The sequence below is a fragment of the Rhinolophus sinicus genome, linkage group LG13 (genome assembly GCF_036562045.2).
Source record: "Rhinolophus sinicus isolate RSC01 linkage group LG13, ASM3656204v1, whole genome shotgun sequence".
NCBI classification, from domain to species: Eukaryota; Metazoa; Chordata; class Mammalia; order Chiroptera; family Rhinolophidae; genus Rhinolophus; species Rhinolophus sinicus.
The window spans coordinates 4,366,588-4,389,686 of record NC_133762.1 but is presented as its reverse complement, the minus strand read 5'-3'; the positions used below and the strand labels follow the sequence as shown (position 1 = coordinate 4,389,686).

The window sequence follows — 23,099 nt, the reverse complement described above, 5'->3', positions numbered from 1 at the left end:
TCATGGGAATGTCTGAGGTGACTGTGCTCCATTGCTAAATCGAAAGTCGATCACAGCAGGAATACTTAGAAGCTTCTCAGACAGTGCCCAGACTGAGTGCTTCCACAGTAGGTGCTTTGAAAATACATCCACAGTCTATGAAACGACTGCTATCAAGCAAAGGAGTCTAATTTTCCTGCCCTTAAATGTGAGCTGGAGCCAGCAAGAAAATGCGGTTGGAAGGGACACGATGTGACTTCTGAAGCTCGGCTGTCAAAGGCGTACCGCATCTGCCTAGCTCTCTCTTAAGTTGCTCACCTTCGAAATCAATCCAGCTGCCATACTACGAGGAGGACAGGCCCATGGAGGGGCCGTGTGAGGTGTTCCAGAAGACAGGCCTGGCTGATTTATTATGCGTTCCCTCAACCATGTGAGTGAGGAAGTCTTCAAGAAAATTCCAACTGACTGCCCAGCCACCATCTGCCTGAAACCACATGAATGAAAGCCGTCTAGCTGAAGCCAGTCAACTTCCAGAACCATACGAGATAAAAATAATCAATAAATGTTGTAGTTTTAAGAGTAAGGTCTGCAAATGACGGCCTGTGGGGAAAAATCTGGCTTATACCCCATTTTTCTACAGCCTGTGAGCTAGGCTAGGTTTGGCACATTTTTAAAGGGTTGTAAAAGAAACAAAACAAAGAAAAATGTGCAACAGAGACCATATATGGCCCTTAAAGCCTAACATCATTATTCTATGGCCCTTTATAGTAAAAGCTTGCTCACCCCTGCCTTAAGCCACTAAGTTTTCAGGTGGTGCCAGATAACTGGGGCACATGGTCTTTTTGGAATGAAATAGGAGTCATCGATGGTAAAATGCTGGATTTAGAGCACCATGAAAGTCACACTGAGAAGCCATAACTCAATTGTTATCTGTACGTCAATACTTATCCTATCAGTGATTACTACCGTACAATATTCTGATTTCACACTCTTGCTCAGTCAAAGCAAAAGTGGTGGTAATGTGATTCATCAACCAAGAGTCTCTTAAATTTGTATCTGAGATTTGAGTCTAGATCAAACTTCAATTTCTGCAAGACTCAATCATAATTTTAATAACAATAGCTGGCATTTACTGAGTCCTTCCTATGTAACAGACACAGTGCTGTTATTTTATATGTATTGCTTCAGTTAAGCCTCGTGACAACCCTTATTTCCATTTTACAGATGAGAAAAGTGAGGCACAGAGAGAAATAATCTAACCAGTCCAAGATCACACAGGCAGTAAGTGTGGAGCCAGGACTTGAATCCAGGACTGACTTATGTCCATGAACTCATTTACCCACTGCACTGTGCTTCTCCTCTAATCGAGACACCCAGTCCTTGAAGAATGCAGCTGGCTTCCACAGGGAGGACCGCACGGTCTGACTCTCCCGAGCAGACTTCCCTCGGTGATGTCCATCCACCAGGAATCCGGCCTGAAACCTGGGTCGCCACCTTTTCCCCGGGAGAAGAGGCTCTTCAGTAGCACTAATTTTTCTGTTGAGAGGATCTGAAACTCTCCAACCAGCCCCAGACTGGGGTTGGTTATAAGCTGCTCCTTCCAAACCATCAAAGCCTTCCTCACACTTTCCCTCCGGTTTCTGTCAGCCAACACATGCCACATTATGCTTCCCAAGGAAAGGATGGGCAGCGGCCACACAAGATCTGTTCTATATCACCAGCCCTCGGCTAAACCAAACCAACAGACTGATCAAGAGCCAGTCAGTACGAAAAGGACGCACAAACCATTGCGAAGACCAGGGATCACGGAAAAGGAAATGACTATCAGTTTCCTCGTCTGTGAAACAGCAGTGACAAGACCTGTCTTTATGATCCCTTGTATAGACTAAGGGCAGGATACATAAAGGGCCAAATCCAGTGTCTGGTATGCAATTAATGGGGGTTCTTATTATTGTAACTTCACCATAGAACATGCTTGTCTTTTAAAGAGCTGATAATTGGCCAATGGCATTTCACTGGAACAACCAGAAAAGCTGTTAATCAAAAGGGAAGACCCATATTCATGACACAAGACGCAGAGTAAGAGTGGCTGCGTACCCATCGGGTTACACATTTTCCATCTCCCCTTGTCAAAGCCTTTTCTACCTTGGAAGGTGTCGTTTTCATCATCTATAGAAATGGCTCCCCCATAGTCTTTTCTCCAACTGAACTTGGCACAAATAACTGGAGATCAACGTCAGAAAGGGCAATGCTCTGACGTTAACCACATGCCAAGGCCACCTCAGCACGGTGACCAAAAACATCGCCCAGCATCTCGTCTACTTACCAGAAGGGAAAAATAATAAGGCGGCTGATGAGAAATATGGCGGAAAAGATGAAAAACAACGTGTTGCAGGTTTGCTTCCATCCGGCATAAGAAAACATCTTAGCAGACTGAAAACAAAGAAAGAAATGGCATTCAGATAAAGTGATGATGGCATACAGTTTTTAAATTAAATATTTATAAAATGATATGGTGCCGGGATTTGCTTCAAAACAATCTGGGTGGGTGGGTGGGGGGTATTGCGTGTTAATGGGGAAATAGATGAAACAAGATTTGCCATATAGACAACTAGTAAAGCTGGATGATGGGTCCATTACACTCTTCCCTTTATCTTGTCATATGTTGGAAACTTTCATAATACAGTATTAAAAAAAAGATATGTTAAAATGACTAATATCACTGTCTTTCACAGGCACTGCAAGTTAACACGGTTCATCTTAACATGCTTTTTATTTGGGCTTTTACTTGATTTCTCCATTTAACTGGGAGGAGAGCTGGGGTGAAGAAAGGCTGGGATATGGGCTGGGGTGGGAACGCTGCAATCCAGGCAGATGACAGAAGAGGAAGAGTTAGGAGGCAACTCTTGGGGCCTTGCCCTGATTGAAATCAAGTTTCAAGCACTTGATTTTCTCTTACGCTCACTTACTTTATGCTAGTCTACACATATACTGCTCATACTTCGGTGTGGAATAAAATGAATCACAGATAGGGTTTGTTTAATGTGGCCTTAGAAGGTTAATTGATGAATGTTCTCTCTTGCATTATCCAGTGGAGCCCAAGGCTGAATGGGAACGTATCTGGAGTTGGGGTGGGAGGCAGGTAAGAGCCGCTGAGTGTAGCCCACCCCTCTATGGAGCATGGCTTAGGCTGGGCAGTTTCAGGGCTAAAATCACCCCGGCAGCTCGAGGCCCCTCTAGAAAAGGGAGGCAACAGATTTATACTTCAGGAAGGGCTTACATTGCATTGCATTTTCCATACTTTTCCATACTTGCTGTGGGATAACTGGCAGAGGGCCCAAAAGAAAACTGTCTCAGTTGCTGAGGTGGAAGGCTAGCATGCCAGGTGGGGGGAGATGGGTATGAGGGGAAAGGCCAGAAGCTTAGAGTGCCTGGCATGGAGTGGGGAGCTCTGTGAAGAGTCAGGTAGCAAGAGGTGCCTTGGCGTGAAGAGAGCCCACTTGTGAGGGCCAAGTGCAAATACACACACAGCCCATCATGGCTGTGCTGGGGTGGACGTCAGACAGTAACCCCTCTCCTTTGCTAAGCATCAGACAGCATGCTGTTCAAGTGTTGGGTCCTGGATCCAAACTTGAACTTGTGGAAAATGAGAGAGGATCGGGAAGACGCATGAAGAAGGCGAAAGGTGGCTTACGAGGATGAATGGTAGACGGTGAGGCTGTTTTTCCTTGCAAAGAAAGAGGTAAGAAACGACCCACCCACCATCTTGAGGAATACGAAAGATTAATAGTCTCCATCTCTAGGAAGGTCTAAACAGGGGCCAAAGTCGTACCATGTCTGGGTTCAATTAGAACTTGACTGAGAAGACAAACACGAAAACAAACTATGGGAGGAAGCTGTGGAATAGGCACCCCTGGGAATGTCAAAAACAGGCCCGATGCTACTACTTAATGTTTTCTCTGCCACCAGCTGATGGAAGGTACTGGCCTTGCTCATTGCACCTCAAGTTTAGATCATGACTGGTGAATCAAAATGATTCATTATCATTAACAACACCAAGCTATTCTCATAGTTTACCCACGAAGGGACCTCTGAACTTGACATTTCATTTTTCTTCTGTCTTTTTACCTTGGGTCCTCAGAACATTTTCTAGCAGCAATGAGCTAAACTTTACAATACACTCCAAGGGTTAGATATGGCCCCTCATATTACAGCTGAGGATAGAAAACAAAGCATTAAGTGATTTTCCCAGTCAACGAATGAGTTGTGTCCTGTCAATGACGGGGAAGGAGGGCAGAGAACCCCAGCTCTCATTCCCAGTTCCAACATCTAACTCCCTTTAAATAACACAACGAACCTATTTTTACAGTGCTCACTCACCAAAGGCAATTGAACGGGAGGGTTTCGAAGTAAAAGAGCAGCATAAAATTCTTAAGTCCTGGCCAACACGGTCTTAATTTTCAGACTGGGTTACTGAGATATGATCAGAGAAGGGGGTAATTATAACAGAGATGGAAAAAGTGGCACAATCCTTTTCTGGCTAAGCCATATGCTGCCCTGAAGCAAACCGAATAACCTTGCCCTTTGGAATGGGATTTACATGTCTAATTAGAATTACATACAAGAATCAAAATGCTCTACGCAGCTAACCGCTTAATAGTAGCCAGTTGCTTTGAAATGGCTTCAAATGACTTCTGCTTGTGTCTAGAACTGGGTTTGGCAAATTACAGTCCAGCCTATGGGCTAAAGCTGGCAGCTCTCAAGTTAAGAATGGTTTTCACATTTTTAGAGGGTTATAACAAAAGACAAAACAAACAACAAAGAAAGAATATGTGACAGAAGATCGTAAGTGGCACACAGGTCGATTTACTATCTGGTCCTTTACCCAAAAGTCTGCGGAACCCTCATCTGGAAGAACAAGATCCTATTCCATTTCATTTAATTTCCCCCGTATCAACCCATATTTAATAACTAGCTCTCCAAGAGGCAAGCCTGACTGAACAATGGCTTAGCATCATTTTCCCCAGCTTCATTATAAATGAGTACATTCGGGAAACGTGGCTCTAAGTAGAGCAGGAGAGCTGGCTGGTGAGAGGCTCTTTGGATCAGTAAGTACCTCAGGGTAAATGGAACCAACACATAACAGAAACAGGTAGAGAAAACAACCCTAGTTTTGCTCTGTTCCTCATATTTTGAGTGGTTTGGGATTTCTTAGGGAGACTCTTGCCTGAATGTCTCCTGCTCCAGAACATTCCTTCCTTAGCAAAAAAAAAAAAAAAAAAAAAAAGTCATTTAAATAAACAACAGCTTTCTGTCCTTAATGCTGCAGAAGCACCAGTGCAGAGAATGCAAGCATCCAGGCACAATGCAGCATTGGCTTAAGTCAACATATGGTACCGGCCAAGGCTAAGAACCCCTAGTTCAGGTTCGTGCCATCGTCAAATACGTCAGCTTACTTCCTGAGCTAGTGCCTGCACGCCACTTCCGTACACAGGCTCCCACAAATTAACCTCGGTCTCGAGTACCATGGAAAAACAAGGCTAGAAACTGAAATTGGAAGGTCTCATTTCTTTGAGCTGGAAGGCTTTGGGGATCCACAGACATCTGTGGACTCTGCGTGTTCCCGGGACAGAGAGCCCTGCTAAATCGCTCACAGACAATCCTTCCTGTGAGGAGTCATGGAGACCCGGGCTGCACTATTGTTACTAGTGCTTGAATGGCAAACGCTTACCTCCAGCCAAATGTCTGCCACGTCGTGCACGATCATGACGAGGGTCCCACTGCGGATGTAATTAGCACACCAAGAGAAGCTCATCAGACTAATGGCGGCCAGGTGGTGGATGACGTGCGCTAGAAAATCCTACCGAAGGAGGGGGAGATGGAAACCATTAGGCAAATGCAGTTATTGGCCAGTCACTGGAAGAGCTAGTAATGATAAAAACAACAACAACTACCACCATTCAAAAACTAATGACTTACATCTGCATGTTTTGAAATTTGTGAGATGCTTTCACTTTAATTCTTGCACATGACCCTTATAAGGGAGACAGGGCAAGAGTTATCCTCACTGAGGAAGTCACGTAACTCTGAGAGAGCGTTGAATAGTTAAGTAAGTCCTACCTAACTAACATCTGCTGTTCTTCCACTGCCCACACTGGATGTATTACACACACACACACACACACACACACCACATACTTACACACACAAGCATACTCCTGTGGACATTTACAGTTATTGTTTATTGCCTATCTAAATCCGAAAAGGAAAAAAGATAAATAACAAAACTATACAACCATTAAGATAAGAGTTACTGTATATGAAAGAAGTAGCAAACGGAAGTGGACTGACTGTATTAGCAAATCTAGGTTAAGGAAAGTCACCGCATAGACGTGAAGGTTTTCTGCAAAGAAGATACACAAACGGCCAATAAGCACATGAAAATATGTTCAACCTCGTTGGTCAGGACAATGCACATCAAACCCACAATGAGATACTACTTCACACCCCTAGGACAGCAATAATAAAAAAAACCCAGACAATAACAAGTGTTTGCAAGGATGGGGAGAACTTGGAAACCTTATACATTGCTGGTGGGAATGTGAATGGTGTGGCTGTCAAGTAGCCTGGCGGTTCCCCAAAAGGTTAGACACAGAATTACCATATAGCCCAACAATTCCATTCTTAGGTCGAAATGAAAGCATATATCTGTGTAGAATTTTGTATTCATATACGAATGTTCATAGCAGCATTATTCATCACAGCCAAAAAGATGAAAACAGCCCCAATGTCCATCAACTGATAAATGGACAGACAAAATTCAGTCTATCCAAACACTGGACTATTACTCAGCAATAAAAAGAAATGAAATACTGGCACAGGCTACAACATGAATGAACCTGAGATCATCACGCTAAGTGAAAGAAGCCAAATATAAAAACCTACATCTTGTATGAGTCTGTGTATATGACAGGTCCAGGAGAGGCAACTCCATAGAGACAGAAGCAGACGCGTGGTTGTCTTAGGCTGGGGAAGTTGGGAGAGATAGGAAGTGACTGCTAAAGGGATTTCTTTTTGAGCTGATGAAAATGTTCTAGAATTGACTGTGGTGATGATGATTGTAGAATTCTGTGAATACACTCAAAACCACTGAATTATGCACTTTAGATAGACACACGGTATGGTATGTCAACATCTCAATAAAAATGTTAAAAAAAAAAAGGTGTCAATTTCCTAGTAGCCAAAGTAAAAGTAAATATGGTAATAACAATAGCCTAACTAGTTGAGCATTTACTGCATACCAGGAAGTGCTTGAAATGGATTAACTTGCTTAATCCTCACAACAAGGAGAGGAGATAGAAACTCTTCTTAGCTTCGCTCTACACATAAGGAAATCAAGTGTAGGGAGTTTCACCAGCCAGCTGGCAATGGCAGTGAGTGGTGAAGCCAGGGATGCAAACCCAGGCAGTCTGACGCCAACCTGTGCTTTACCCAACTCCTAATAGTTTTATGTCTCTGAAGATATATCTTCATTTAATTTTTGAAAAAGTACTCAAGGCACCTGTATATGACACAGAAACCAACTACTGAAAAATCAAAGGTCTGACTGCCTCAAGAATCACGAAAGAATCATTACTGGATCAACCTATCTGAATATTTATCTCTGAAGACCTTCTAAAAAACGATTATTTTTACATCTGTCCCTTGAGATGTTTCACCATAAATACTTACCAAGGCACCAAAGCATGAGCATAATTTGTACTATTCTATGTGCTATGGAAGCGAAGAAGCTGTGAACTGGAACTAAACGCACAGAAATACAATTTAAAGACTAGGATTTGGGGCAAGGCATAAAAATTTTTGAAAAGAATGAATAAAGTTTTGTAAATAAGACACATACCTTCCTTTTGACATCTGAGCCCAGGCTGAATAAGAGAGACCAATAAAAACTCATCTCCAACACATAGTACCAGTACTGGGATGGGAGCAAGGCCTGAGAAAATAAGAATATTCACTACTTTAATGTCCACATAAGTGATTCATTTTAAGGATTAAAACTATTGTTTATACCTAGTTATACTCCACAAAATTACCCAAAATAATATGCTTTATGTTTCAACCTCTGAGAAGGAATCAAAGATAATATTCCGAGGCGTTCTATTTCTAAAAGGGAAGATAAGCATTCCAAAATCAACTTAAATGTTTTGTTTAAAAGTGAATAAAACTACAACAGGTGTAATTGCCTTATTTTAGCTGACTGAAAGTTAAATTGGAAAAACAATGCAAAAATATTTACTTGAGAACAACGGCAAGTCTGTTCTGCTGGTCCCACAATTCACCTTGTTTTGTTTCTTGAATACTACTCAAAATCTGATGTCCTACCCTCTTTTCTGGCAACAGGCTGGTGATCTGAATTGGGCCATTCACAAATGGGATAGTAATAAAATACATACAATTACTTAAGTACTCTAAAAATGTTTTCTGAAAAAAAAGAATGAGATTTCTACAACCAGAATTTTCTTTAATAATGATATAATGGGGGAATTTTAGCTAAGTTGAGACATTATATCACTCGGTGTGATGGGTTTTTACATTAATGGCCCCCAATGAATCTCACCTTCTGACATCCATACCCTGGTAGTCTCCTCTGGCCTGACCATGAACTAGTTCTTGGGTTTTGGTCAAGGGGAAATAGCAAGTATGATGCACGCAGAGACTTTATAAGCTCCACATGAGAAACCTGCGCTACCCTGCTGGAGGCTACCATGTTTCCCCGAAAACAAGACCTAACGGGAAAATAAGTCCTAGCATGATTTTTCAGGATGACATCCCCTGAACATAAGCCCTAATGCGTCTTTTGGAGCAAAAATTAATATAAGACCCGGTCTTATTTTTGGGGAAATGGTACAAAGTAGAGAATCAAGGTGTCCAGTGCCAAAAATATGCATGACAGCACCAGGGTCATGAGCCATCCCCCAGCCAACTGACCAACAGACAGAAGATGCATGAAGGAACTCAACCAGTCACCACATGGAGAAGCACTGCTCAGCTGAGCCTCACTCAAATGGCTGACCGAAATCGGAGCAAATACATGGTGGCTGTTTTAAGGCATTAAGTTTTGGGGATGGTTTATTATACACCAATAGATAACTGATACCTTTGAGAAGTTAAGAATAAGTGAGAGGTAGAAGATAAGATTGGCGTGTTGCCTTAGTACCTTATGGTCTAACCTCCTTTGATTCTTTTATACTGAGGCTAACACATTAAAAGGAATAATTTTCTGGTCAACTCATCATCCTTGATAAAGCCATAAAAAAAATGAGACAAAGTGTCTGCTGTCTTCTATGACAAACAGTCTTTATGAGACCAACCCTTCTAGTTAAAAACCTGGTTAAAATACAGGAAGAATATCTGTTTTATAGGCTCCAAGAGCAACCAAGGCAGCCAGAACCCATGAAGCCAAAGTTTCAACGAGAAGAAAAATGCATTAAAGTAAATCCTTTATTTTAAGTGAATCCTGAATTCAACAAATATTACAGACCCTAAGGACGACAGAAAAACCATACCTATGTATACTGTAAAGTCTGCGTTTGCCCATTTATACTCAGTATGGAGCCCAGAGATGAAGAAACAGAACTTAAGTAGGACTCTTGGCAATCTCGTAGTATTAGGAAGCAAACTGGCGTTCAGGGCCAGCCAAGAAGGCGTCCTGGTTCCTGGTAAACACTATAATCTTTTATTTAAAACCACTGTAGGAAACATTCTAGGAATACGAGTGAGTTGTAAATACATAGACCGGAGTCAACATGGAATTAGCTCAACCACAGATAAAATACAGGTGATCTGTCGCTAATTGCCTAACAAAAATGAAAGTAAATCCTCTCAGGAGGAAGATAATATTATCCTGAGCATCTGTAATTTTTCATACACAGTGTCTGTCATTCAATAAAAAGCTATCAAGCATAAGAAGTCAGGAGTGAGAAAGATAATAGACTCACAGGTGATCAAGATATTGGACTTATCAGACTTGGACTTGAAAATAATTCTAATAACTTGCTTCAAAGGCAGGAAATATCAGTAGATAACTGGAATCCATACAAGAGGAACTAAATGAAAAATTTTAAAGTGAACAATAACTAAAACTGAGAACTAAAAAAATGTGTTTAATAGCAGAGAAAATCACTACTGAGAAAATCACTACTGAGAAAATCACTACTGAACTGGAGGATATAAAAGTAGAAAACATCCAGAACAGTAACGGGTCTGAGCTTTTACCCTACTTGCAAGTTAGCTTGCCATAGTTTCATGGATGCTAACTCCTGAGTCAGAGAAAAAGGACAATTTATTACTCACAGTAATACAGTTGCTAGAGCCTCAAAATTTAGGCCAGTTCTCCCATCCCAACTAGCATAGGGCTAAGCAAAGAGGGTAATGTAAAGCACTTTACACAACATATACAAATGCAAGAGACCTGTGGAGAATTGTCTCCTGATACACTGAAGCACAGAGAGGCAAGAAGATGGAAAATATTGGAAAAGGCATAAATGACATATAGGACTTAATGTAAAGGTCTTGGATATTAGTACACTTGTAGCTGGAATTCCAGAAAGAGAGGAGAGAGAGAAAGGAACAAAAGCAATGGCAAAGAATTTTTACTGAACTGACTGAAGACATCAAACCACAGATTCAAGAACTATGGACAATAAGCAGGATACACTTAAAGAAAATCATGTTTGTGAATAGCATAATAAAACTTCTGAAAGACAAAGACAAAATATTTTTAAAAGCCAGAGAAAAAAACACATTCTGTTCAAAGAAGCAAACATAAAATGAAAACTAATTCTTAAAGAAACTGATGGGATGCAGCAGACAGCAGAATGACATATTTAAAGTGCTGAAGGAAAGTAACTACTAACCTAGAATTCGACACCCAACAAAAATATCTTTTTAAAAAACTGAAGGCTAAATGATAACACTTCAGACAAGCAAACCAAAGGGACTTCTTCAGCCAGAAGGATAATAATCCCAGATGGAAGTGTGAAAATGCAGAATGCAAGGAATAGCATGTAAAGGGCAATTTGACTAATTTACAAAATGATAACAGCAATGACTTGTAGGGTTTTAAATGGGTAAAGGAGGAAATAGGAGGCAGGTACATGGAGTTTCCTAATGACCTTTAAGTGACTAGAAAGACATAACAGCACTAATGTCTATTATTAGAGTCTAATAATTCAAGGATAAATGTGATAATCTCTAGGATAATTACTAAAAGCATAAAAGCATGCATAACTGAAAAGCTATATAAGGGAAAAAGTGGAATAATAATTTTTTAAAAACTTGACTATACCATAAAAAGTAACAAGAGAGTATCAAAAAAGGAAAAGCATTAGGTAGCACAAATAGAAAATACACAGTAAGATGGTAAATTTAAACTCAAATACATATTTATATTTACCGCAAATAAACTAAAGGAAAGAGACAAGTGATGGGTAAATAAGGAAGAAGGATGAGTAAGGTCTAGTAGAGGAAGCGCCACAGGCTTCACAGAAGTGGACAGAGAGTAGGCAAGGGACTCACACCTACCCCAAGGGACAATGTGAGGGGTCTGATGTCTGAGGTAAGGGAGGGACTCCATCAGAGGGGACTTACCTGTCTTGGATAGCCATTCCACACCTGCCAGAGGTCATACACCCAAGGTTTCTAAAAAGAAAAAACAACAAAAAAAAGAAAACAAAAAAAACAAGTGAGTAAGAGAGAAAAAAATAAGTCTGCCAGAGTCAAAGGCTGACTTCGGCAGAAACCATCAGCTCTTGCTAACGTCACTGCTAGGGAGCAAACATCCACAGGAAGATGCATTTTTGTCATCTCCTGTTGCTCCTGCTGCAAACATCTGTCCCTCTGAAGGTGTTCACACATGTTCCTATACAAAACTCTGTGACATTAATGACTTCTAGTGCATCTGGGACGAAAATCGGTTCTGTCTCACAGAGCAATTATTTGAAATAGATTCTAATGAAATTATTAGATTATTAGAACCAATTAGATTACTGCTTCTGTAGGAATAAACATATCTTGAGCTATCTGTAGCAATAAAATATCTTAAGAGAAATCTTGAAAGAATCTTAAGTTCTAAAATCTGGTTATCTTTTATTTTCTGCGAACAATTTACTATTAAGTTTATACGTCACTTAATGAGTAATCATTTAAGCAGGCAATGCAAAAGGAATATGGAAAGGAGAGATTTGGTTTTTGATGGGTGAGTAACGAGTCTTCATGGAACAAGTGGCATTTGATATAGGACAGGATGGAACTTGACAGGTAGAGGAAGAGGTGAAAAGGACAAGACATTTCTGGCAGGGGAGATAAAATGTGCTAAAATCCAAATGTGGGGATGTACCAGGTATGTTTAGTGGATTGTCAGTAGTCCAGTTTAGTTGGTGTATGAGCTGCACAAGTGGAAATAGGGAGATACTGGGTTTAAAAATTAACTTTGCAAATGCAAAACTTAACAAAGCCTTTGAAAGACAAAGACAGATTGAGGAGTTGCTACTTCTCTAGGCATTAGAGGTTTAAAAGCTGATTATCTTTTTGAAGGTATTACATCCTAAGGAAATCACAGGTAGGAATTTAAAAAATTAAAGACAAATTCCAATCAAAGATATCAAAAGGACAACTTACATCATAAAGAAATGCAATTCCAGCAACAGTAATCATCAAGTAAAATGCAAATCGCCAGCTGCCAAAAGAAAGAAGTCTTGTAAAGATGATTGACATTTGAGGAGACACATTTGGTATAACAGAAAGAATGCACATTCTGGAGTCAGACAAATCTAAGTTATTTTGAAAAGAAAAGTGGGGGACAGCCGATTGGCTCAGTTGGTTAGAGAGCAGTGCTCATAACACCCAGTTCGCTGGTTTGATCCCCACATGGGCCAGTGAGCTGCGCCCTCCACTACTAGAGTGAAAACAATGACTTGACTTGGAGCTGAAGGGTCCTGGAAAAACACACTGTTCTCCAATAAAAATTTTAAAAAGAAAAAGAAAAAAGAGGTTAGCTAATGCAGAATTTGATTTAACAATAAAGGATCTACTATGGATTAAAATCCTTAAATGCTGTGAAATAGGGTTAAGGGCCATTGTTAAAGAAAGCACCCGAGGACATGACACGCTGAACTTGGGGTGTTCGGAGCTAATCCATCCGATGGGATGGCAGACTTCCTGCCTGTTGGAGAGTCATAATGTAAGGGCTGGTTCCTGAGATTTCCAAAACGCCCCGGACTAGGTTCCTCTTGCTAAGATCCCTGCAGCATACCCACAGCTGATGGAACAAAATACAGCCCCTACACAATTAAATGGCTTGGTATTTTGCTTTAATCTGCTTATTTAGTCGAGAACACCTTTGAACCATCATCTGACTTGGAGGAAATCTGTGACATTGCTAAAGAGGAAAACAAGGCTTAGCTTTTATTCATGGGTCCAGTCTTATTTCCTGAATACACTGTACGCATATACTCTCCTGCTTTGTGTCTTTGACTTACTAGAAACACGCTGCCTTAAAATCACGCTTTCTTATCTCATGGAAAGCCAACCCATTCCTCGAGGTCCAACTCACGGCCGACCTTTCTAAAAAGTCTTTCCCTGACCTATTCAGCGCTACTGACTCCGCCTCCTCTGAAAGCCGATGGCACATCTACACATGCCTGTGGCCTGCACGTGCCACTGAGGGGGAGTAACGAGAGCTGTGGTGGTTTCCTAAGTGATAGTCTCATCTTCCTGGTCAGCTGCGTAAGGCCAGTGACCATGCCGTCCACGGTCACTTCCCTCTTAAAACCTAGAAGGACACACAGTGTAGGATAGGGCCAGGTACAGAGAAGACGGTCAGCATAACCCTGTCCCTTGCCCGACTGATGGATTACGGTGACCGGACATCCCCTTCTAGAGAACTCTGTGGCCCACGCTCAGTGGATTCACTGACAGCCAGACTCCCCAGTGTTGGGCCCTGCTGACCCAGTTACTTGATGGAAGGGGCTCCCTGTTTGCAAAAAGGAGCTTAACCCCACCGACAGCCAGTGCCCTTGAGCAAGTTCCTTGAAGGACATGGGCATGTAGTTTTTCATTTCTTACACGGGGCTAGCCCCGCCTTTCTTGACTGCTGTGTACTGCTGCTGGGGTAGCAAACAAAGATGATTTATAAACTGTAAGATCCTAAATGTACAAGAAATTACCAGAGCATTTCACTGGAGTGTGATTCAGCTCAGAGGTAGAGAATGAGTCCCAGCCTGGGGACTTTAAGTATCACTTGCTAGAAAGAATGAATGAAGGACAGCAGGAAAACAGGCAGATGTAATGTGAGACCAGCTCTGCTGGGCAGTGTTTTGTGGTGATGGTTCAGAGAGATTCACTCCTGCCACGCTGGTGTCAGTGGCAAGACAACATTAACCAATCAATCTCTCAAGAGCTAAAAATCAGAGAGAACCCGTTAGAAAACAAACCAGGCCACACACCTGCAGCCATTGCGGGAAAGGCAGTGGAAGTCTGTGATGAGAAATGGGTGTTTTGAGAGACGCTGAGCCTCGGTCTACGCCCCACACATCAGCAGCTTCATATCTGGAATGTGTCGGCAAATTAAAGGAAGCCATTACAGCTTCGCCTCCCACAGGCTGCTTATTTACTTGAGAGTCTTACGTCAGCTCCCTGTCCATTTCACCATCGAAGCAAAAATATCTGTTAAAAGTCACTGGGCAATGTGAGGACCTTAAGAAACAGGCGGAGGGGCCGGCCCGGTGGCTCAGGCGGTTAGAACTCCGTGCTCCTAACTCCAAAGGCTGCCGGTTCGATTCCCACGTGGGTCAGTGGGCTCTCAACCACAAGGTTGCCAGTTCAACTCCTCGAGTCCCACAAGGGATGTTGGGCAGTGCCCCCTGCAACTAGCAACGGCAACTGGACCTGGAGCTGAGCTGCGCCCTCCACAACTAAGACTGCAAGGACAACAACTTGACTTGGAAAAAGTCCTGGAAGTATACACTGTTCCCCAATAAAGTTCTGTTCCCCTTCCCCAATAAAATCTTTAAAAAGAAAAGAAACAGGCGGAAAGAAGGAACACTACTGGTGTGTAGAATGTGGTATCACAGGCCAACCAACATGCATGATTCTGCACATAAAGACGAGGAACAAAACAGGAGCCATGACCTAGTCCACCATTTTTGCACAGGTGTCAGTTTCTGCCACCAAGGGACTGTCCTATAGTACAATATTCTACAGGAGAGAAACAAACAAACAAACAAACAATCAAACAAAAACCAGAGTTGAAATGAAACCCCAAAATACGTGTAATGCAGCTCACTGTTCTCAGAATGTCTACAAAGTAGCCAGCTCTGGCAAAAATGCGACGGGGTGCCCCAGCCCATCCTGAGCCCTCCCCACCCCACCGCCCCTGGTAAACCAACTGGAAAACCCAGAGAGACTCGCTGCCCAATCCACGGGCAGGGGTGGGGGTAGGAGGCAAGTGAGAGAGAACACAGTCCTGAGCTGAGAACAGCTACCCTCTCAGACATTCTCTGATCTTCCATTCTCTGTGCTTACATTCTCTGTGATGTAACAATTATAAAGTGATTGGAAACAGGTGATAAAGTCTTGTGACCTAGGGCCAACCTCTACCCTCGAAAAGAGAAACACCGGTTAAGACATGTTTATGGTTTTCCTGGACATGAAGATAAGTACATAATATCTCCTGCTCATCTTGGAGCGTTCATACCTTGCCCCGTTTCATAGAGAAGGAAGGTGAAGCACAAAAGGTAAACGAGTGACTAGCCCACAACGCCCAACTGGTAAGGGACAGAGCTGGGTGTGAACCCTTCTTCCGGTCCAACCTCAGGACTCTTTCTGAGATGTCCCTTCTGCTCCACATAAAACTGTAGCATTTCAAAAGCTTTGACTCTCCTTCTTACCAAGCTTCCTGGAATTTCTTCATCCTGCAAGGCCGGTCTTGATTCCGCCGCCTCCTAAACCATCTTTCAACCTGGCGCTCTGTCAGGATGCACTTCTTTGCCAGTCCATAAATATCGGTCTGAAAAGGGATGAAATGCACGAGTGAATGAAGAAGAGCAGTCCGACTGGCAGGCAGGCGAGAGGCGGTGAGACTGGGCTATGAGAGGTTGTGCAATGGGGAGAGAGTGTACACTGGATCTTGCGCCAGTGGATTTACCTTGTTTGCTACGGAATATCTCTTTCTCTCTCTCTCTCTCTCTCTCTCTCTCTCTCTCTCTCTCTCTCTCTCGTGTGTGTGTGTGTGTGTGTGTGTGTGAGAGAGAGAGAGAGAGAGAGAGAGAGAGAGAATGTTAGTACCCCAGAACTCCAGAGAGATCAATTCCCTACAAGTTGCTAGCAGCCCATACGTTCAAGCTCCCTATGTGAGCTCACCCATCCATTCAGTTCACTCATTCAGCTCAGTTTTATTTAGGGCCTCCCAGGAACCAGGAAGAGTTAGTTGAAGCTGTCAATCAAATACAATCTCTCCATTTTTCCTATGAGGAAACTGGAAACCTGAGAGTTTTAGTGACTCGTCCAAGACCTACAATTAGTAGCGAAGTGAGGACCAGTCTAAGTAGACTAGTGCATAGCCTGTTGTTTCACGTCATTTTCCTACCAGCTCCAAAGGGTAACACAGGAGAAGCGCCAAGGGGGGTTGGCCGTGATGTTCACATTTACTCAGCTGTAGCACCTGTTTCAAACTAATGTGAAGTAATTCCAATCGTAGAAATGATGATTGCAGAATATAACAATGATGATGGCTTCTCTTCTGGGAAGCAGACGCTGTCGATGGTGAATTCAAACTGGAAATGCTATAAATGATGGATTAGCTCAAAGGCCACAAACCTGGAATCCTCCTTGGGTCAGACAAGAAACGGAAGTGACTGAGTGGGATTTTCAGCTGCCTCCTTTTAACACAGGTGTGTTTTGTATGTTAAACCTATAGCACTCCCCACTCCACGATGAAACCAGCTCTGTAATTGGTTTTGAAACACCAGCCCTCTCGACCTTTCATTTTCCAATATAAGTATAAGAAATATTTCAATTTCCTCTTAACTTTGCTATGAGAAAAATCAAATTGCATTGAACTGACCCTTGGCTTCAGTGTGGAAGAAACAAGCAGGTGCCATATGGATGCGGCCAACAGAAATGCACACGCGCCGTCCCCAAGGAGCGGCTGTGACCAAGCTCTGGCTGAGGGCTCCCACAGCGGAACCGCGGGCCCAGAATGTCCCTGTGAAGTTGCTAGGGTCTCTTAATGTTGACCAATAGTTCAGAGTAGATTTAAACATTGTGAGGGCCAAACAAAGCCCCGATGGGCCCGATGGCTGGACACCCAACAGTTTGTGACCCGCGGTGGAGCTCCTGCTGCGTTATTGTGTCTGGTTTGTACAATCGTTTAGGTGCACAGCACAACAGTGGACGAAACTCATAACGAAGCTCTCACGCTGAAGACTGGCCTGTACCCACCAAACTGCTAGCCCGTTACTTACTCTGAAGAGAAGGAGAGCGAAACAAAACACAAACGGGCTGCAGCCCACATTACACTGTTTGCCTGTAAGTTCCCCTAAGACCTGCTCCTTCAGAGGCCCAGGGCTCACCTGCTATTGTTTCCGTGGTTGTTTGCGTTTTGTGTTTTTGAGGACACTGAGCTGGCGACCATGAAGTGGTCCCTGCTTCTTGCAGGCCCTGGGCTAGACTTTGGAGATCAAAATGAACAGGGCTGATACGGGCCTCCCCTTCACATGGGACAGTCTGTCTGGTGAGGCAGTCAGAAACTAAAACAGAGAATGCTAATAGAACATCATGAATGCTAAGAGAGGGGAAGATGAGGGCATACAGTAGGCAGTTCCTGGACCTCACACTGATGCTGAACCCTGAAAAATGCCCCAAGAAGGAGAGGATAAGGAAGGCGAGTACCCTGGCTGAGGGGCCAGGACATAGGTTGCCCGGAGAGCAGAGCGTGGGTGAGCAGGGAGAACTTGCAAAGAGAGGGGGAGGAAGGATGTGGCTAGTCACCAAAGATGTCCTTGTCTGCATTTATCTTGTGGGTTACAGGACAGCTGCATTTTTAAAGTGTCCCTCTTGCAGGGTGTAAAGAATGAAGGAGACTGGGGGGGGGTGGCTGTGGTCACTGTGCCCTTTTGTCAAAGCAGGCCTCTGCTCCTGGGCCTTGCAGCGAGGGCCTTACATGCCAGTCGGGACAAGTTTGGAGGTCTGGGTTCCCTACGTCCGATGGCATCACGCTCATCACACTCCCTCGTAGGGAGAAAGAAGACAGCAGGGAGTGAGGCAACAGAATATGGCCGGGAACTGAAAACAAGATCCAGCTCTGATATTTGCTAGCCACGTCGCCCTGCACTCTGACCCCCTGTGCAAAATGGGTAGCAACAATGAGAGCATTCGCTTCCCGCTTCACAGGGAAGGTTGGAGGGCTGGGGGCTCCTGGAAGTGAACGTGTTATAGGAATTAGCACATGCTGGACATTATGGCTGAACCCAGAAAGGAGACCACAGACAAAACCATTTAAGGAAAAAGTGTCCCTTTACTTCTAAAACAGTTTACAAACAGGAACAGATCCCCCCAAACAGAGGACAGACTCATGGCTCAAATCACGTTGCCTGGTCCACAGCAGGACATATTCTGAAATGCTGCAACTCTGTGTTCTGTACATTCTTAGACGGAAAGGGCTCCGGGTCTAGCTCGACTGTTTTAAATGCTTTATTCATTCAATCATCCAAAAAGATTTAGAGCCTCTCCTCACTCTGCCAGGCACTGTTCTAGGCACTGGAGATTCAGCACTGAGCAAAACAAGGTCCTGTGCTCATACTAGACGTCCCCCAGAGCTGAGAATGACCCGATTTTATCATCCTGTCATGTCTACAGATCTCTGCGTAACAAGTGAATCTAGAAGACAGCAATCGAACGTGATTCTGAGCATTTTGTTTCTGTTTTGGAGCAGAGACGCATCTGGTTGAAAGTCGGTCTTGGCAATACTGGGCTCACCCAACAATATTATTGGGGTAGAAATAAGATTGCAAACGAAAGTCTCTAGAAGTACTTTGTTTCGTTAATACATGAAATACACATTTATTCGACACCTACAATGCACAGAAAATTGTGCCAGGTGATACGGGAACAGAAACAAGACAATGAAGAAACTAATGATGTCCCCTTGGGAGAATTTAAGTTGGGAAAGACATGTTTAAAAGTGCTCCTGGAGAAGTCGGTATGAGACGCACAGACTACAGTCAGAATAGGTGACCTTTATCGAGCACCTACTATGTGTCAGGCGCTCTTCCAAGTACTCAGTTCAGTCCTCCCGAGAGCTCTGTGATAAGCAGTATTATGGTGCTTGGTTTGCAGAAGGGGAGACTGAGGCACAGAGGGTGGTTAAGCTGCCCACCTCCACACACCGTCTGCAGCAGAGCCAGATTCTAGACCACCCGTCTGTCCTCACAAGCCCTGTTTTTAGCTTGGACACTACAGAGAGGGAAGGAGACATGTCACAGGCAGAGCCTCAAGGAGGGAGTGTGTCCTGGAGGGAAGAGCAATCGACTGGAGGCCAAGACACCTGGCTCCTGACTCAAAACAAACCCTCTGGAAGTGCAGACAGACAACCCACCCTCTTTGGCTCTCACGTGTCTCACCTATAGAACAACTGAACTAGGATGCTTTTTGCTCTAAAAAATGTTTGAATCTGTGCATGAGGCAAGCTAGCAAACGGGAACGCATACCCTAATGAACCATAACAATGGTTCTGTGTCAGTCTCACAGGGCCACGTTTCCTTTCCAGCTCTTCCAGAACTACATACTTATTTTTTCTGCATCAGTTCTCATTGTGTTTTTGCTGAGGGAAAGGGCTAGATAAGTTCTGTTGTTACTCCATTTTATCAATAGCAGGATAATTGATCTGCTGGCCTGAACTGCTGGTCTGTTTTCATGGCTCTCTCCCAATAAATACATCTTGAAGTTGTTATTGAGATATATATAGAGACATAAACGCATGTATAAATAATGGACACACAGCTGCACACAGACCATCACAAAAGAACTGCGTAAAATCAGATGCAAACTCTCGCGGGAATTTGATGTGTAGAGTGTTTTGGGCCTTGTCCACACCATGTTATACCCTTCTGTGCTAGCCAGCCCAGAATCGATACTGTATCTACTGAAATGGTTTTGTTTTTCTTCCTTCAGTCTATAGCAGCTGAAGAAGCATCCTCAGAGCCACGTACTCAACTGTTTTAATCAAGTCATGTGGTAGCCATATGTATTACCCCTGCAGTGTTCTGCCATGACAGGTTTGGAATACTCTGTTAGAGGTAATACTCAGATCTTGAAACAGCACAAAACTTTTTTCGTCCCCCCAGCAACCTGTCTTACCTCAGCCAGATTTATGGCTATCTGAATGACAAAATACAGACAGAATACTCTCTGCGTGACCTTGGCCAAGTTCATATGTGGAGGTATTAGGAGATTATTTTCCACATCTGAAATCACTGTCAAGCCATGTACTTTGCCTTTCTCTATTATATTGTGTCTTCCCAAATGCTAGTGCTTTTACTCTACGGGCACTTTGCTGGACAACTTATGTTTATCTTGAGCTGTTATACAAATACTGCCTCAGTTTTATAATCTACAGGCAATACAAATTAGAAATCTTCACTCTTTTCCTTAATCTCGGTTTCTTATACTGTGGGGCTGATGTATAACGTTTCTTCTTCTATCTGATGCAAACGTCCAAATTACATCTACACTAAGCCACACTGTGTCAACTGAGTCACAACGACGACCGCAGTTAGCCTCAGAAACATAGCCTCAACATCCTATTCAGAGATAAAGAAGTCAGTTGGGCATCACAGAAACAGAGTTGGACAGGGGACAATGGGCTAGGTTCCAGCCATAGATTCAGCCACTAAGTAGCTGCATGACCTCGGACAGCTCATCTCCTCTTGTGGGACCTTAGTTTCCCCATCTCAGTCACGAAGAGGAAAGATTACCCACCCAATCACTAAATCGCTCAGTTTTTCCTCATTTTTCTTTACCTGTCATAGGTTTCTTTTCTGCCCGTAACAGGGAAACTTGATGAGGACCCCCGATTTTCTACATAATTTTAAATACCCTAAAATGTCGACTTGAGGCTCTGGCTATAGCAAGCATAGCAGGGAATTGATAGCATAGCACTGTGTTTTACATTTCATATGAGGGATTGCCAAAGTTAGTTACTCTCAAACAGAAACAGAGAAGAGTAATAAGGACTCTCTGAAAGAGTCCTAAGTTTTCATAAACATAGCTGCACAATTTCCCTTTCGAAAAACAGTAAAACAACGCTCGGCATTATTTTCACCAGTGGTAACAGCAGTATTTCCATGAATAACTGCAGTCTTTAGAGCACATGGAAATAAAGAACAGGTGGAGACAGCTTGCCATACTGTCCTAGGTTTAGAAAATAAGAAAGAAGTCAAATACAGGAGCTGAGTGAACAAGCTCAAGAGAGCTGGTGAGCCCTGAGCAATTCTGGACACTCTACCGCGTGCTATATGGTGAACCCTCAGTACACCTCCTCTGTGCAGGGCGCCCACCACCAGAGACAGACAGTCAGAGCAGAGGCAAGGAAAGGCCAGCACCTAAGAAGTCAGTCTGTCCTGAAACTGTGTTAGCATCCATTCTTGACTTTTAAAATTACTCCTGATAACTGTTTGTGTTCATCACAGAGAGTGTGCCACTTTTGGAGACGTTTATTATGTCTTCTCTCATTTTAATTGGGGTCCCGCATAAAAAAATGGGACCTGCCTGGACACTTCTTGTTGTTGCTGTTTACAACTGTTAGATTAAAACCTTTTTCTATGGCACATAACATGGAGCGCAGTACAATGTTTCATGTGGTACACCTTGCGTTGTGAAGAGAATTGTGGCTCTCCTAAAAATTCTCTCTAGGGTGCAGGCAGAAGCACAGAATATTTCTGAGTGTGTTAAGGCCTTGGAGAGAGAAACGTGTTCTCTGTGTGAAAGTCACTCCAACAGATGCTTTTAGAATGTGCGTAATGCATATTGATGGTGCCACACTCGTCAAAAGTGTCAGCAATGGGCTACTCGGCCTTAAGAGGGAACCCCTCTGATCAGTACATGTGTATATCCTACCATCAAAATTAAATTTTGATCTTTATACTCAAGTTATGTTATTAATTGTGTTCGACAGTAGAGTTGTACACAATAGTTCAACTATTCACATTTGTCATTTTATATTATAATATGTATTTGTCATTTTATATTATGTTTGGAATGCTATATAACCTGCCCATAGAGGGGGAAAAAAACATCCAAATGATTCAAATCATTTGCCAGTTAACTAGAATAGACTTTTTGCACAGATGAGGTAAGCCACAGATGACTGAAATATTAAGAAAGGAGATTGTTTAATCCAAAAGCAAAGAATTTGTACTTACTTGAGACGGATGCCTGGTGGAATGTTTGAAAAAATCCTCTAAGATGGCATTGGGTATAACCTTTTGAATTTCCTCTTTGATGCCAAATGCTTTTGCTAGAGGTGTGGCGATAAACCTACGAATATATGAAAGAAAGTAAATTCAAAAGCTGAAAATGAATTCACGACGTAACTTTAGATTCCAAATGAAAGCTCAGCCATTGGCTCACGTCGACTTTGGGCTACCTGCAGCCAACATCTGCCTTGCAGAAGTTTGAAGACATCATATTCTCAGGCCTTTCATACAAGCAATAACTTAAAAAAGTAAAATACTTGCACAGTTCTAAAATCCATTTTATGCAAATCCCAATATACACAGGGTACCAAAAAATGTATACACATTTTAAGAAAGGAAACAACTGTATTAAAATTGTAATACTTTACACCAATAACAAAAGATGAATACAAGTCATGTATATACATTTTTTTGGCACCCCTAGTATTTGTACACAAGATGCAGGAATTGGGATAAGCCATTCCACTTAGAGCTTCATTTTGCAGACTCACAGAGATTAAAATAAATAATAGTTTTGATATTAAAAGTTTTATTTGGTGATATTATTTTAACCCTTTTGCCACGATGGTTAGATACATACGAATGAAT

The 23,099-nt window shown here is 42.7% G+C and overlaps 1 protein-coding gene across 1 annotated transcript in view; it reads right to left on the bottom strand.

The window, feature by feature from the left end:
- The window catches only part of CERS3 (ceramide synthase 3), an 88,269-nt gene that overhangs the window by 34,943 nt on the left and 30,227 nt on the right, over window positions 1-23,099 (bottom strand). Inside the window, exons 3-9 of the mRNA XM_074317748.1 lie at window positions 22,458-22,572; window positions 15,927-16,045; window positions 12,658-12,715; window positions 11,629-11,679; window positions 7,880-7,972; window positions 5,711-5,839; window positions 2,306-2,412 (exon numbers count right to left, since the gene is read on the bottom strand). Coding sequence (XP_074173849.1) covers window positions 2,306-2,412; window positions 5,711-5,839; window positions 7,880-7,972; window positions 11,629-11,679; window positions 12,658-12,715; window positions 15,927-16,045; window positions 22,458-22,572 — 672 coding nt within the window. The remainder of the gene's footprint in view (window positions 1-2,305; window positions 2,413-5,710; window positions 5,840-7,879; window positions 7,973-11,628; window positions 11,680-12,657; window positions 12,716-15,926; window positions 16,046-22,457; window positions 22,573-23,099) is intronic.